The 15,047-nt window shown below is 39.2% G+C and overlaps 1 protein-coding gene across 2 annotated transcripts in view; it reads right to left on the bottom strand.

The window, feature by feature from the left end:
* Positions 1-742: 742 nt before the first annotated feature.
* Positions 743-15,047, bottom strand: part of TSHZ1 (teashirt zinc finger homeobox 1) — a 76,069-nt gene continuing 61,764 nt past the window's right edge. For both annotated transcript variants that reach the window (XM_081919438.1, XM_081919439.1), the window contains exon 2: positions 743-5,303. In XM_081919438.1, the coding sequence (XP_081775564.1) occupies positions 2,095-5,303 (3,209 nt within the window). In that variant the 3' untranslated portion in view covers positions 743-2,094. The remainder of the gene's footprint in view (positions 5,304-15,047) is intronic.

The raw sequence follows: 15,047 nt of genomic DNA, 5'->3' as shown, positions 1-15,047 counted from the left end.
ATGAAGGTGAGTCACTTTTTCATATTCTTATAGCCCAATACATTTACTCCTTTCACATTCCTTTCATATTCTTAGGGTTTGACATTGGCACGATCCCTAATTTCACTGCCACTCTATGGCAGTGGTCTTCAACTGGTCCAGACTTGGTCCAGAATAAAGGCCCATCTCTGAATCCCAATGGGATCCCACTTTCACTTTTGATTTGCACTTTAGTAAAAAGGCATGAGAATGTGGTTGGCCAGAAATGTGTATCTTATTAAGAAATGGCTCATTCACTTCCCCAGCCACATTGCAGTAGGAAAGGATAATGATAAAATGAGCATCTCATCAGGAGAAAGTGTCCTAGTGGCTGTTTGGTTTGGTCAGCCTAAGCTGGAGTCCAACATGGTGGCAACAGTTTTAATACGATCTGCCTGCTTTGGCTTCTCAAACCACCTGTGGGTCCTCCTGACAACAGACAGCTGGGTACCAATTATGAGTTTATATACAGCTTGTGACAGGGCAATGTTTAAAAAGGTCTTACATTTCAGGGATGAACACACCACTCATTCCTAACCGGTAAAGTCACAAGTTTGCATCTGTAAACCATTGCAATAACATTCTGAGGTATCACTAATACATAGGCAACAGAACGCAGCATATTAGAATACACAAATGACTCCAAACATACTTCAGGTTGAAACCTCTTCGCTGCTGAAATGAAGACCTCAAAGGCAAAGTAATGACGACATCACAATATACATAAATCAAGAACTGCATGTGGGTTTATTTTACACTTGAGAAAACAGTGGATTTAATTGTGTGAACCAAAAAAATGTACTGTACAATATTAATGATAAAACATCAAAATGTATAATTCATAGTGCATTGCTTGCTTTATTTTTATTTATTTATTTATTTATTTAGTCAGATAGTTCCTTTGAGTACATGCATCTGGGAAGATGCAGGTGCCAGTAAAATTTCTCTATTTAACTCAAGCTGCAGGAACTAAATTTTATTCAAAAAAAGTGTGGTTTTACATTATATACACAGAAATTGAATATAAAATGACAATATAAAAAGTTAAAAGAGAAAAGCATACAGCCAGAAGGTACAAAGGAAGTTGAACAGTTTAAAATGGTACGATATGTAACATGTACTTTTTTTTTCCCTAAGCTGATGCTGGCAATTTACAAGGAACTGAATCCAACACTTGCCCCACTTTTTCTGTTTTGTTTTAAATGTACCAATGCAGCACACTATAGAAAGGTCAGCTTGTACCAAAGCTTACATTTGTAAATAACTATAAATTGCAGTATCTTACAGGAAAAAAAGAAAAGGGGGAAAAAGCATTTGTACATATTTTTTTTAATAACTTGCATACTTTTTTTGCCAGCCAAGTGGCAATTTTCAGCATCCAGAGGATTTGGGCATAGTGGCAACTTGGTTTATTATTTTTATTTTCTTAAACACGACTGTGGTTTTCTAACCCCTTGAGCACTTCATAGCTTTTCATCATCGTCAAAGAACTGCATGCATCTTTTCTCTGCAATCAGACTGCAATTTTCAAAAGGGCTTTTTTTGACATTTTAACACAATTTTGTTAATATGAAATGCCTTTTTTAAAATTAAAACACAAAATATTCTTTTGGGAAAGGCACAGCAATGCTATTACAGTCCTCAGAGGGTTAAAAAAACTGACACTACGGGGTTCTGTGACCTTTATTGTCATGGCAACTTTGTAATTTTAGGATGTCTTTTTGTTATTGTTCTTTGTGTCTTTCTTTACGGCTAAATTAACGTCTCTCAATAGTGTCTCCCACTATATTCTACAAAAGATAGCTTAACATCAAGGACAGATGTTGAAAATAAAGGTCAGACTTTGACTCACAGAAAAAGAAAAGAAAGGTTTAAAAAAAACATGCACAGATCAGACAAAGAGCATATAAATATAACTACAAAATGTATGTAAGAAAAACCAAGGTCCAGATAGGCAGTTCAGCAACAAAAGTAAGACTGATTTCAGAGGCTCAGATCAGGCCTAGTGCAGTACTATGAAGAAGTTTAGTGCAATGTTCCTGTGGTCACTTGCATACCTGGCTGCTTACCTGGACGCTAATGTTTTTCTAACTCAGTTACATAGATCAGATGGTCCTCAGGGGACTTGCCATGTGTTTTACTAAGGTGCAGTTTCACTGCATGCTTGCTTGCAAAAGTTCGGTTACAGAGCTTACACTGGAATGTGGAGCCTGAGTCCTCCTCAGCAATTCCAAGTGAGCCTAAAGTCTTATTTGTGAGGACTTTTGAAACATTCTGCTGTTCTTGAATCTGATTTAGTGGCAATTTGGACAGGTCCTTCAAACTGAACCCTAAATGTGTCTCCAAGTGACTTATGTACGTAGAAGCAGTTCTGAACTGAGAGGCACAATCATTGCAAAAGAAAACAGGGTGACCTGTGTCCAAATTCTTTAAAAACTTAGTTCCACCTGTCCTCCTTAACTGATACTTCACATTGGCCAGCCAGTGGCTAATTGTGGTCATGGAAAGACCAGTAAACTTAGAGATATGTACCCGCTCCTGTGGGCCTAGGTCCGACATAATGTACTTGCCTTCAGGAGTCTCCCTCAAGCTAGAAGCAAACTGGGCTTGAAGGATTAGAAGATGCTGAGGGTTCCAGTTGGACTGCCTACCTTTCCTCTTGTGTACTGGTGACAGTTCGTCCAGCGTCTCCTCAAAGCTACTCCCATCCGCGTCAGATTTCTCTGACACGGAAGACGGTGTCGAAGACTTGGGGGTCAAGCGCCCTGTGAGGTTCTTTACCATGTCGGAAATATCCATCAGGGCACTTTCCCTCAGAGGAGATGAGACCGAATCAGTCACGCTGGAAACCAGGGGCTTGTTTTTGGACTTCGTTAAATCAATAGGCTGATCGCTGTTCTCGTAATAATACCGGTCAATAGCATCAGCTTGCTTGGCCGGAGTCGTCGAGTAAATGGGTTTGTCCAGCATACTGTTGCTAATTTTATATAACATAGCCAAAGGGTCCAAAGAAGGACTTGCAGGGTTGGAAACTTTGCCTAAATGGGTATTCATGATGGATTGTAAAGCACTCAGTGGATTGATGAATGATGGCTCAGCTGAATGGTCTGTGATGATGCCCAAGTTATTACAGCCGTTTGTGACTTTTGCTTTAGGTAGCTCGGTACCGTTAAGTGCATGAGGATCTGCTGGACTGTCCTTCTTGACCTTCTGCACTTCTGTTTCAGGGCCCTTTTTTTGCTGCTGCGGCTGCTGTTGTTGCTGCTGCTGCTTGGTTTCCTCTGATTTTGGAAAGTCTTTGTTCTCCTTAGCAGCAGGTGACAATGGCTTGACTGGAGAACATTTCTCTTTCTCTGCAGGCTTTTCTTCTTTTTTTATATTGATTTTGCCCGTGACCTTCTCCACTAGCTCCTCCATTGCAGAGACATTGCTTTTGTGAGGTGGTGGCGTCAGGTTCCCTGGCGAATGGATCAGTGCACTGTGTTCCGAAGACAAGGATTTTACGCTGCTGGCGTACGATGGCTGCATCTGAACACTCTGCACAGCTGGCTGAATGGGCTTAACAGTCCCCGGAAGCTGGTAAGCTGCATGAATGCTTGGATAGCCTCCCCACGAAGGTGCGCCATTCTGAGCCTTGCTTATAGCTGTTGTCACTGTATTTTCCAGGGATTTTAATATATCTATCCCACCTTTAGGGCTTTCATCTAGATCTTCCTCTCTGAGGTACTGATACACAGCCGTTGGCTCAAATTTTTCCGCAGAGTCCTCATTCTCTTCTTTAATCTTTTTGTCTGTTTCACTAACGATCACCTTTTCCTTTTCCATGTCCTTCTTCTCCTCAGAAGTTGTAGATTCGGCCGGAGAATCGGGCTGCTTTTTAATATTTGCAGCTGGTAATCTCGTGTGTGTGGTGGGAGGCAAAGGTATGGACTGGATCTTTTCTTCTACCACAGGATCCAATACTAGCTGTTTCCCCTTTTTGGAAGCAGAATTAGTTACTTTCAAAAAGTGTCCCGTGACCATCATGTGAGCAGTCAGCTGCTGCAAAGTGTCGTGAGAACTGCCGCACTCCATGCATTTTAAGATCTGGGCTTTGCGGGCCTCAAACTGCCAAGTGTAGCTAGCACCATTTTGATAGCCATAGCGGTTGTTTGGAGTCACATAGGGGTTGGCAGTTTTCTGGTCCTTCCCTGCCTCGCTAAGTGTGCTCTCCGAAGTGATGGCCGTCGGCTCAGGTGAGCAAGGTGAAGCTAAGTCTTGAAGTGCTCGCTTTTTGGTAGAAGGCACCAGTTTGGTGATGGCTGGTACTGGTTCCTTCAGAGGCACTTTCTGGTAATGCTTTGTTTTTATCATGTGGACACTCAAGTCTTGCAAAGATTCAAACGAATGGCCGCAGTACATGCACTTGAGCACTTTCTGGGCGTCCTCTTTGCCTTCCATTTCCATAAGCGATCGCTTTCTGGGCTTTGACCACCGTTTGGTCTTTTCAGCTTCTTTATCTCGGTTGTCATCCCGATAATGTCCAGTTTCATTCATGTGCACTGTTAGCTCCACTAGTGTGTCATATGCTGCACTGCAGTCTTTGCACCGGAACTTACTGGCACCAGTGAACACAGAACCATACAGTTTATTGTTTTGCCGGTAAAGCTGCACTGTGCTGAATAGACTAGGTTCTGGGAGAAGTCCATATGAGGTCTGCTGCAGAGTTTTGGCTAATGCCGCTTGATGCCAGTCATAACCTGAGCCACCACTGTTATTGTTACTGTTACTAGTACTACTGATACTTGTAGTGATACTAGTGTTGGTACTGGTACTAGTACTGGTACTAGTAGTAGTATTGGTACTTGGGGTAGTGATAGTAGAGTTGCTATTAGTGGTATTTTCCTTCTGGCTGTTTTCATTACTCTTTGATTTTTTTAAATCCAAAGCTAAACTAGACCAGCAAGACTCCGATAGTAAATTTGCATAGACAGCTTTTATTTGTGCCAAGCTGTCCTGTGGATAGGAAGCATTGTCCAAGCATTGGTGATCTTCTCTCTCTTCTTTGGAGGAAGTGCTTTTGAAATGAGCCAGCTGGTCACTGTTTTCGCTGAATGGCGACCCATAACCTGCGTCCTGATTCGTTGCTGTGCTGACTGGAGAGTTCTGGTAACTTTGAGCCTCTTTGATCTCCGTTTCATCATTGCACATGTAGTCAGTTTCCTGGATGTCCAGAGGTAGTCCGTCATCCTCCACGCTGTCTTCATCAATCTCTGCTGCTTTCAGTTCTTCCTCAGGAACATAAGCTAGAAAAACACATAAGAAAATAAAAATTCATTACAGAACGTACACATTTCGTTTCATTCCCACCACTGTTTCTACTACAGTGAGACTGAGGCTTACATATCCCTATTTCTCAGCTTTATGAAGATACACATCCTGTCAATTTAAGCATGGCATTCGGCATTTTCAGTTGCAATTAAAAATATACCATGACATTTCAGCAGGATTTATGTTTAACTAACAGAATAACCTGGTATGAATAAAGCTAAGAATTCATTCTTCAGCCACTTTTTCTGAATTGCAACACTTATTTTGCCACTGTAACTAATTGGGATTTTCTGGAATAAATTAGGTAAAAGGTTGTGTTTATTTTTTTATTTATTCATTTATTACATTTCTAAGTCTCATTTTATTTGTACAACAACTAAGGTCATCTGGTGAGTTTCAAAGGTAAGTAGGAATTTAAACTCAAATCTCCACCATCCAAGTCCAGCACTCGACACTACATACTACCTGAAGCACTCAACATGAGCAAAGAAGCATTTATAAAGTTATATGGTAACGAAGCAGGGTAGATGTAAAACAAATTTATCATGGAGATCAAATTAATCATCAATCATGAATTATTATTAAGAAGCGTGTACTACTGTTACTTATATTAGTCCATTAATGCGAACAATGATTTGAAATGTTTATATTTTTTTCCTTCCAAACATCCTTGTGAGTGGTGTTATGAAATAGCCCTAATTTTGATTAATTTTGAGATAGGAAGGCTGAGTTTAGAAAGGGAGTCTCCCTTCCAGCCTTAGAAATGGAAGACATAGGGGAAGCCTCTTTCATTGCCAAGGGCCAGGTGTAGCACCTTCTATGAAATGCTGTCTTATCTGGCACAAAATCATCAACCCTCTGATATACCTGTTGTCTCCAACTCTGACCTCCTGGGCCATCCCTGGATATCGCTTATTAAATTGGCAAATCATAACCCCAAGGTTCTGCTGTGAAGACCTGGCTGGCAGCTAATGTCTTCAGTTGGATGTTTATTTCTACCCTTTTGTTTGTTTTGCTAAGCTGGGAAGAAACAAGATCGTCCGCAAGTTTACTTCCAGGCTATCACCACTTCAGAATGTGTCGCACCCATTCTTACTCAGCCAGACAAGATTTTAAACTTTGTTTTATTTTAATCATTAAACCCCAGCTTGAGCACAAAAGCTGAAGCTTTGGGCTCCAAAAGCTGGGAATCTTTCAGACACAAAGAGACATCACTTTAATTCACAAAAGCAATCCTGTGAAACTTTTATCCTCCTTCTATATCTCCCTTTCTGTTTTAGAAAAGACCCCTATACATCCAGTGCCTTGATCTCAAGTCACACAGATGATCAAGAAGTCCCAGTACTACTCATTTTGTTCCAGAATTTTCCTAATTGGCTTAGAACCTGATCCATCTTCTTCCAGTTCCGCATTTCCTTTCCCACCCATGAAGCAAGTCTCAGCATCCCATTGCTCTTTGACAAACCTTTTCTCCCCTTCTTCCCAGCCAATCATCTGTTGTTGCCACTTTCTCTCCTCGATTCCCAACTTCTAAGCATCCCAAAACATTGGATTCTTACATGTAAAGCACACAATGTTACCTCTACTATTGTTATTTTACAGATGGCTCAGAGACATTAACATGAATAATCACATTTATTCCAATAGTTAAGTTTGTATAACCAGCCTTAGAGCTATCTATGGTTGAAGATAAATTTGAACTTGCGTATCAGAGTTCCAAGATGGATAGTCCAATAGAGCACCTTGGCAATAATGGCAACTGAGCAAGAATATACACTTGGATTTGAAGGTAAGGTAAGAACAATAAGTCACTGGGCAAATCTGCTTTCCTCTACCCATTACTGAAAGGCTGAAATGTAAGTGATGGTACAAATCAACAGGGGATTCTTTTTATTAGCGTTCCTGTTATCACAACATTAATTTAAGAAGCATTAAGATTTATGCATCTGAAATGATGCATGGTCAGATATAAATAGCATTAAACATACCCCCACCAACCCAGTGACATCATTCATAGTGCAAAATTAGAGAATAGTTCATTTTTTTAAAATGTTGAAACAGCTGTCAAAAAACAGAAATACAAAAGGAACAATCCCAAGTATCGGGAGCCAATATAATTAATATAATATAATATAATATAATATAATATAATATAATATAATAATAATATAATATAGTTGAACCAGTGTGAAGTCTGCTAGATCAAAACACCATTCAAGAGTGGGCTACTGCCAACTGAGTCAATCTAAGCCTGGCAGAGGGAAAACATGCCTTATAAACAGAATTTGATTTACAGCACCCTTTTTGCCAACATATGTTACGCCAGATTACCAGGTTATGTGACCAGGATGGTCCAGTGTGTGCTTAGTCCCGCCCCTCTCTCTCGGAACACTCATTTTTTCAGGGCATATGTGCCACAAATCTTGGCTTAGCTACAGTTGAGCCAGAATGAAGGCATTGTGACGAATCCTAACTTGCTCATTCTGTCAGATCTATGGTTATTATTGCACCCTATGGCAGTGCTTTGCTACTGAAGGCTCTATTCTATAGACTTAAAATATTTAGAATAAAAGGGAGGGAGGGAATGAAAAAGTTTCAAACCTCAACAAATCAAAGAAATTTCAGTAGGAAAAAGCTGGAGCACCTGGAAAATTATCGGTGTGATTTACCGTAGTTGACTTAAGGGAGCAATCCTATACACAAGAAGCTGGTGTCTTGAGGTACACTACCCTTTTTGCCAACTTAATTTATATCAGGTTGCCAGGTCATGTGACCAACCTGAATGGGTTTTGGATCCAGCCTAAGTCCCCACCCCACCCCGTCCAGTCCTGCCCCCACCATGCCCCCTTTTCAGGGCTTACTCCAGTTTACGATCTGCCAGGCTTGACTCAGTCAACCGAGTCCTGGCTGAGGTGGTATGGGGGACATATGCTGGTTTGTTTCTGGCTAAAATGAAGGTGAGGAAGTTAGGCATAATCTGGCTGCATGAGGACCTTCTTGGCTGAACCAGAGATCTGCTGGATCCTAGCCCACTCATCCCAGCAGATCCTCCTACAGAATTGCTCCTTAAGCCTGCTAATGACTGCTTTTGGACAATATAAAAAACAATGGTTAATCTTGACAGCGATGGGCCACAGCCACCCTGGGATCAAATGCACCCTTCTCACCCCTCTTTCTCCAGCAGTGTTACAAGGAGGCGATTGGAAGATTTTGCTTCCTTTTTGTGACCAGACTTGTCTTTTACCAAAATGGCCCAAACCTGAGAAACTATGGCTATATTAATTTTAGCTATGACTCATTGTTTGAAATTTGTTTATTTCAAATGAGTTAGGAAACATCCAGAAAACCAAAGTTAGTATCAACCACAGTTTAGGGTTCACATGCAATGCTTGACTGAAGTTAACCAAAAGCGAAAGCTTCCAGTTTCCTCCTTTCAAAAGCCTGTCGATCATTCCTGTCATGATAAATCATGGCTTACTGTGACGCCCAAACTACTACGATAACATGTGCAAGTGCCAGTTTTTACATGGATTCTTCTTAATGGAGTTTCCTTGAAAAGCACCAAGCTAGTTTAAACAGTGTGACTACTCACCAGGGTAAGTTTAACTGCAATATAGCTGAACAGAAAAAAAAAATCAGACATAATATTCTTAACATAGGCACAGAGGATGTAGGTGGCTATTACAACTTCTCTGGGTATCCAGATCCTTGAAATTTGCAATGGATTTACTTCTTGGTAAACTTAGTGGGTCAGTTTCCCACAAATAAAATGCTGTGTGCCTTCAGTTGCTGAAAGCAACTGAAATGCATTGTCGAATTAAACAATAACAAAAAAGGGATAGATATTGAAGGGGCTTCGTTATTGACTTACTGTGACAAGTTCCGCAGGGAAATCCTGCAGTGTTGACTTTGAATGTTACAAACCATTTTCTACACCTGAAGTATAAGCCCCAAGGTGCATTTAAATTATAAAAAAATGGTAAAACCAAAGGTGACACCTTGCTACCAATTTTTTGCTCATACTAATGGTCTGCAGCACTTTAGCATCTTGCTAAATCAGGTATGGGAAACCTGGGGCCTTCCATGTGTTGTTGGGCTCCAAGTCCCATCATCCTTGACCACTGGCCATGCTGCCTGGGGATGATGGGAGTTGGAGTCCAACAACACCTGGAATGCCACAGGTTCTCCATCCCTGTGTTAAACTATGACACAGATATCACACAACAATTCTGGCAAGAGCAGTTGGCAGCGAAAACTAAAGTAAAATGAGAGATGAATACTTAAAGCTGACAAATATAAAGCATGCAACAGAATATCCAGCTTGATTATTGGCTTACAGTAAACATCAAACTTTGCTATTGTGATGCCACCTGGTGAAACGATATAATCTTACCAAATTACGTGTTTATCGGAATCAAACTATTTTTTAAACTAGCAAATGTGATATTCATGAGCAGATGGCCATTAGATCAAAATACATCTATTCTAAGGGCCCAATTCACAGAAGTGGCAGGCATGCACCCTAAGTGATAAACATAGATTTTTGCACTGTAGTAGAAATAATTTGTACGCCATGTCAGCTCCACTCTACTAGAAACCATACTTTGCTAGAAAAACCATGTCATATGTACTAATAGGTGAGTGTGTGTATGTGTCAATGAGCTTAAGGATACAGGAAATGTTTTTCTTATATGTATTGTTCACAGAACATGGGAAAATATTTGAAACGAATGTTTGCACACAAAATGTATTTATGTATTAGGCATGTTGTGCATGCAGTGGCTCTGATCCAACCGAGAACCCAAGGAGCACCTGGAGCTCCACATTTACAGCTCTTTCAACATCCTGAGGAAAAGGGGCGTAGAAGCAATTGAATAGTGTCTCTTGCTCCCCCAATTCTAATTCTAATCTTTAGTGCACGGCCCCAGCTGCTAGATGAGAAATGGGTCTCAAGTATGTAGCACCTATTTGCCCACAAGTTCCCATCCAGCTAAAGAACCACATAGGAAGCTTTCTTTTCCATAAACAGATCGTCCTTAGCTAGATTGCGATGATCAGGAGCAATTCAGGAAAAGAGAAAGCAGCAAAACAGAATATAGTGAAAGGTGGGGTGGGAAAAAATTCCTGACTAATGCTGGGTGGGCTTTTCCCGAGATAATTCTAATTGCTTACTTTACAGATTTCTTATTTTTAAAAGCATTGGGTTTTCCCCCATAAGGAATCTTCTTTTATAAAAAAAAATCTTAGAAACATATGCTAAGATGCAAGATATTCCCCTAGGTCTCATAATTCAACAGCATTCAACATTTCGAAAATCCGTGTGCCAAAAAAAGGAGGCCTGCTTATTCCCTTTCACCTACCAGCACAGTCCAGTGTTTTTCTCTGTTACTAAGATCCATTAGATTAGACCTTCCTCTCCTCCCACCAGACCTCATTTTATTTTACTAAAAGGGACAATTTTAAAAGAATGTGGTTTCTAGTAAACCACTGCTAATAACTGAAAAAGACGTTTGAAGAGAATAATACTGAATCTTATCAGGGCTAAGGAGACAAGGATCCAGGAAAATAAACAAAACTTAGTCCAAGTCTTTTCTGCAGGAAAGTGCAAGAAAAAGCCAGGGGTTGTCTTTCTAGGTGGGATATAAGCTTAGATTGATATTGCCATTTGTAACTGTTAATGGTGTGTGGGTGTGGGTGTACACAAAGATTCTCTTTCCCTCTCCCTCTCTCTCACACACACCTATGGATAAAAGCCCATAAATTCAGTATTATAATATTTACTTAAAGGTAGACACATGAGTAAGTTTATCCTGCCATTTACCTTGCTCTGCATTATCCCCTTTCATAGTTGTTGAGACTTACGGTAAAAGCCATCATGGCATTTCATTCCAGCAGTGGCACACCACATTTGCTTTGGAACACAATAGGAAATCAGCTTGCTACAGTTACTAGCCATTTAAAGGTTGCACCAAAATCAGTCCAACAGAAGAAACATCTTCTTATCCCTAAAATATCATTGTACAAACTGATGCTGCTTTAACACAGAGGTCCATCTGCCAGTGCTTTTGCAAAGAGACATAAGGTATATTTACACTCTGTCCTCTTACACCCTGTGTACTACAACGTCTGCACAGAAGAACATGGTATCAGGATCACAGTCACCCTAAGTGAGCTATTTAGGAGGTATGATGCACACAAGGTTCCCTTATCCTCAAGGCTGCCCTCTCCATTAAAGTAAATATATACACACAGAAGTTTTGTGCATATGAGGCTTTGCATCAGCCCATGTGTGCTTTTCCGTGGACTAGCATAGTAATGCTGAATTTTATTTTTAAAGGATTTAGAAATGCATTGTTTTTAACATTCGTGCTGCAAAAATTGCTTGTGATTTTTAAAATGTTCTAAATTTCACACAGTACGGGGAAATGCATAAATTTCTAACTTTGCAACAACATACACAGCTAAGCATACTGTATCAAGACCTTGTTACTGGATTTAAATAACTGAGAAGCTGCAACTGCTACCTAAAATAAATATGGCTGCAAACCTAAATACACACACTGAAGACAGCAAGACTTACTTCTGAGTAAACATGCATAGACTTGCACCATTTGCATTACAAACTGCTACACAATAATATAATCTTGTGATATTTCAATAATACATATTGCAAAGTTAAAGCACAATCTACAGCACACTAGAAGTCTCTGAAAAAAAATTCACATAATTTATATGCTGGTCATTGTTTTGTCTATAGGTATTTACATATCCTATAACCCTTCTTGGAATCAACACCAAACACTGCTTCCACACAGGCTGTACATATCTAGTTAATAATTACTCCGTAACACATATATTTTTGCTTACTCATTATTTGTGGTTGTGAACTGTACTATTGGTTGCGAGTCATGCATTTTTGCTGGGTGTAAAGATTTTCTTCTCTTATTTATACAACGTGACCTAGCCACAAACGAAGGGGAAAAGAAATCTCCATAAAAAGTTTGCTGTTCACCCACAGGTGGGAAAGACAAGCACTGAGCTTGAAATTCTGCCTTTTACTTACTTTGGTTTGTGGTGCCTATAAAATGAGAGAACATTATATATTTTTATTCATGTTACTTTGCTTGTTCTATAAAAGCTTATTATAAACTGCTGCTTATATCACACAAAAATAATAATAATTACAAACCGTTTTTATATTGTCTACTGTTATTGGACAAAATTAGCTTGCTTCGATGCTTACAATATGAGAGTGCCATACAGGGGAGCACAAAGCAATTCAGAACACACTTACTGCGTTGATTTTCAACGTTTCAAAAATATTCCTTATGTCAACTGAATTTACACAGCTATGCTACACTATACACATACACAGATGTGCATTTGTTAATATTATAATTCATCATGGTTTAAATTATAGAATTGCCTTGGGGGGGGACATTTCATTGAAATATTCCTGTTGTAGGATAAATACTTAGGATTCAGAAATAATGTTTATAGTGAAAATGTTAACACAAATAATATACACTATTTCACAAGGTCAATGTCTTTTTTTCCCTTCTTCTTTTTTTTACGCCTATAAAGTTGCTACTAACAGAGAATACACCGGGAAATAGACAGTGATGTTTTTAAAAAGCTGTTTATTCAAATTAAAAGCTTTGAAATTTTGTCCTGCAATTGTTTGCAGTCAAATGCTGCAATATTCTACATCAAGAAAAGAGAAAGGCTTGCATTTAATTGCTACTATATGAAACTGTCAGGGAGGTCAGCTAATTATTTAATGCTGTGATAAAACATTTCCCACTGAATTTCTTCCTTTGGCTCCTGTGTCAGCACAGGTATTTTAAAAGTGTGATGCAGGGTTACATTTGTGGCCTGTAATAACAGAGAAATATTTAAACCAAGCAATCTATTCTGATTTCTAGATGCCTAAAAATATACTCGCAACAACCTATATTACAGTGTACAATGCAAGCAAGACTCTCTTGTCTCTTTTTCTGTCTCTCTCTGTAATTTTGCAGGAGGGAAATCCTACAAATTACAGCTATAGGAAGACCGAGAGTATCTGTTTTCCTGTTTTCTATTATTACATCTTGTTAAAAATCTGTGCCCATATGATATGCCTTCTGGATGCCAATGTCTCCCCATAGATATGCTGTCATCTTTGTACAGCATTAAAATTTGTGTATTCTAATGTAAGTCGACACAAGGCGCTATATATTGTATGTGTTAGTGGTATAGCACATTGTGTTTGCTTCAGTGAGAAGGTGTACACTGTAAATAACCCAGACCATGTATGAAAAGCCAAAAGCAAATTGGATAGGATAATGATAATGTATTGTGGGGGTGGGCAATTGTATAATATTATTTATTGAATACAGTGATACTGTTTCTTAGTCACAGTTCCGTTTAAATTGTTCTATTATTTTCTGCATACATTTATTCTATTCTGCTATACAAAACACACATTCCCCACAATCGTTATTTTAAAGGGGGCAAAAGATTACCATTACAGCAGCCACAACCGCTAAAATCTGTAAGAATTAGTGCCATTAAGTTCAACAATAAATTGATTCCACACTCTTTTTAATTATTACTCAATTAAACTTCATGCAATTTCAGTGGTGCCAAATAATTATTTATTGAGGGCAAAATGTTTAAAACTTAATTTCAATATTGTAACTGAGCATATGTTTGTTTATGTGTACTTCTGTTTCATAATCATAGCAACCCTGGTCACAAACAAGCTAAGCACTGTAGTTTTCAATGTAACGTATTCAAATGAGAAATTTAGGGTGCAATCCTATGGCAGGGTCTGCTGGGATGTGCAACTTAGGATCTCTGGCTCGGCCGGCATTAAGTCTCCAACCCTAGCTCTGCTGAAGGTACTCCAGTGTAGCTTCTCATCCCAGCACAACCAGCTCAGTGAAAGCTAGAGCACTGGGGCAGGGCATAGTGGCAGGGAGACCACAGAGGTTAGAGTTTAAGCCCGTTCAGCTCAGTCATATTACCTGGCAAGCCAGTATAGAACACTATTCTAAAGGCTCGCTTTCCCTCTGCCAGACTTGGGCACAGGAGCAGTCCTGCAGCTAAACAGGGTTTGAATCTGGTATAACTTTACATTAGCATGCTTTAAGCCAGCTTCTTGTGCATAGGATAGTTCCCTTAATTCTGGTTGGAAACTGAAAACAGACACAATATGTCATGTGCCCTGCATGTCCCTCTAGTCTCATTCATTTTAATATGCCTTGGTAGAGTGTTTCTACATATAGGAAATGTGTAAAATCCTTCAGTTGTAACTGATCCTTTTCTTACTCTACACATGTCAAGCAAGTTAAGAACATGCTTAAATAATAATACGTATCAGCATGCTTATGCATATCTATATATTTTTGTAAAACAGGAAAACCCATTCATGCAGAATCTAAAACAAACTTTAAAGCAGATTTGCATTTTAGTTAACTCAACTACAGTGACCTTGAGGTTAATAAACTGGCTTAAGCCCAATTTTTTTCAACTTCAAGTGCTTTGTGCTTCATGGTCTACCTCAAACTATGAACTGATAAATTTTGTGGATTCAGGGAAAGAATATTTCAAAGCAGTTTCCGGAATAATATCCAGTTAGAAATTCCCAACAACGAAAAGTATGAAGCAGAAAGTAAATAAAATGGTAACTGTTAAATATTTAGTGTACACAAAAATTGAACATGAATCATTCT

This window comes from Podarcis melisellensis (assembly GCF_964234715.1).
Source record: "Podarcis melisellensis genome assembly, chromosome: 7".
In the NCBI taxonomy this organism is placed as follows: domain Eukaryota; kingdom Metazoa; phylum Chordata; class Lepidosauria; order Squamata; family Lacertidae; genus Podarcis; species Podarcis melisellensis.
The sequence above is the reverse complement of the archived record's forward strand: the minus strand, read 5'-3'. Positions and strand labels throughout refer to the sequence as shown.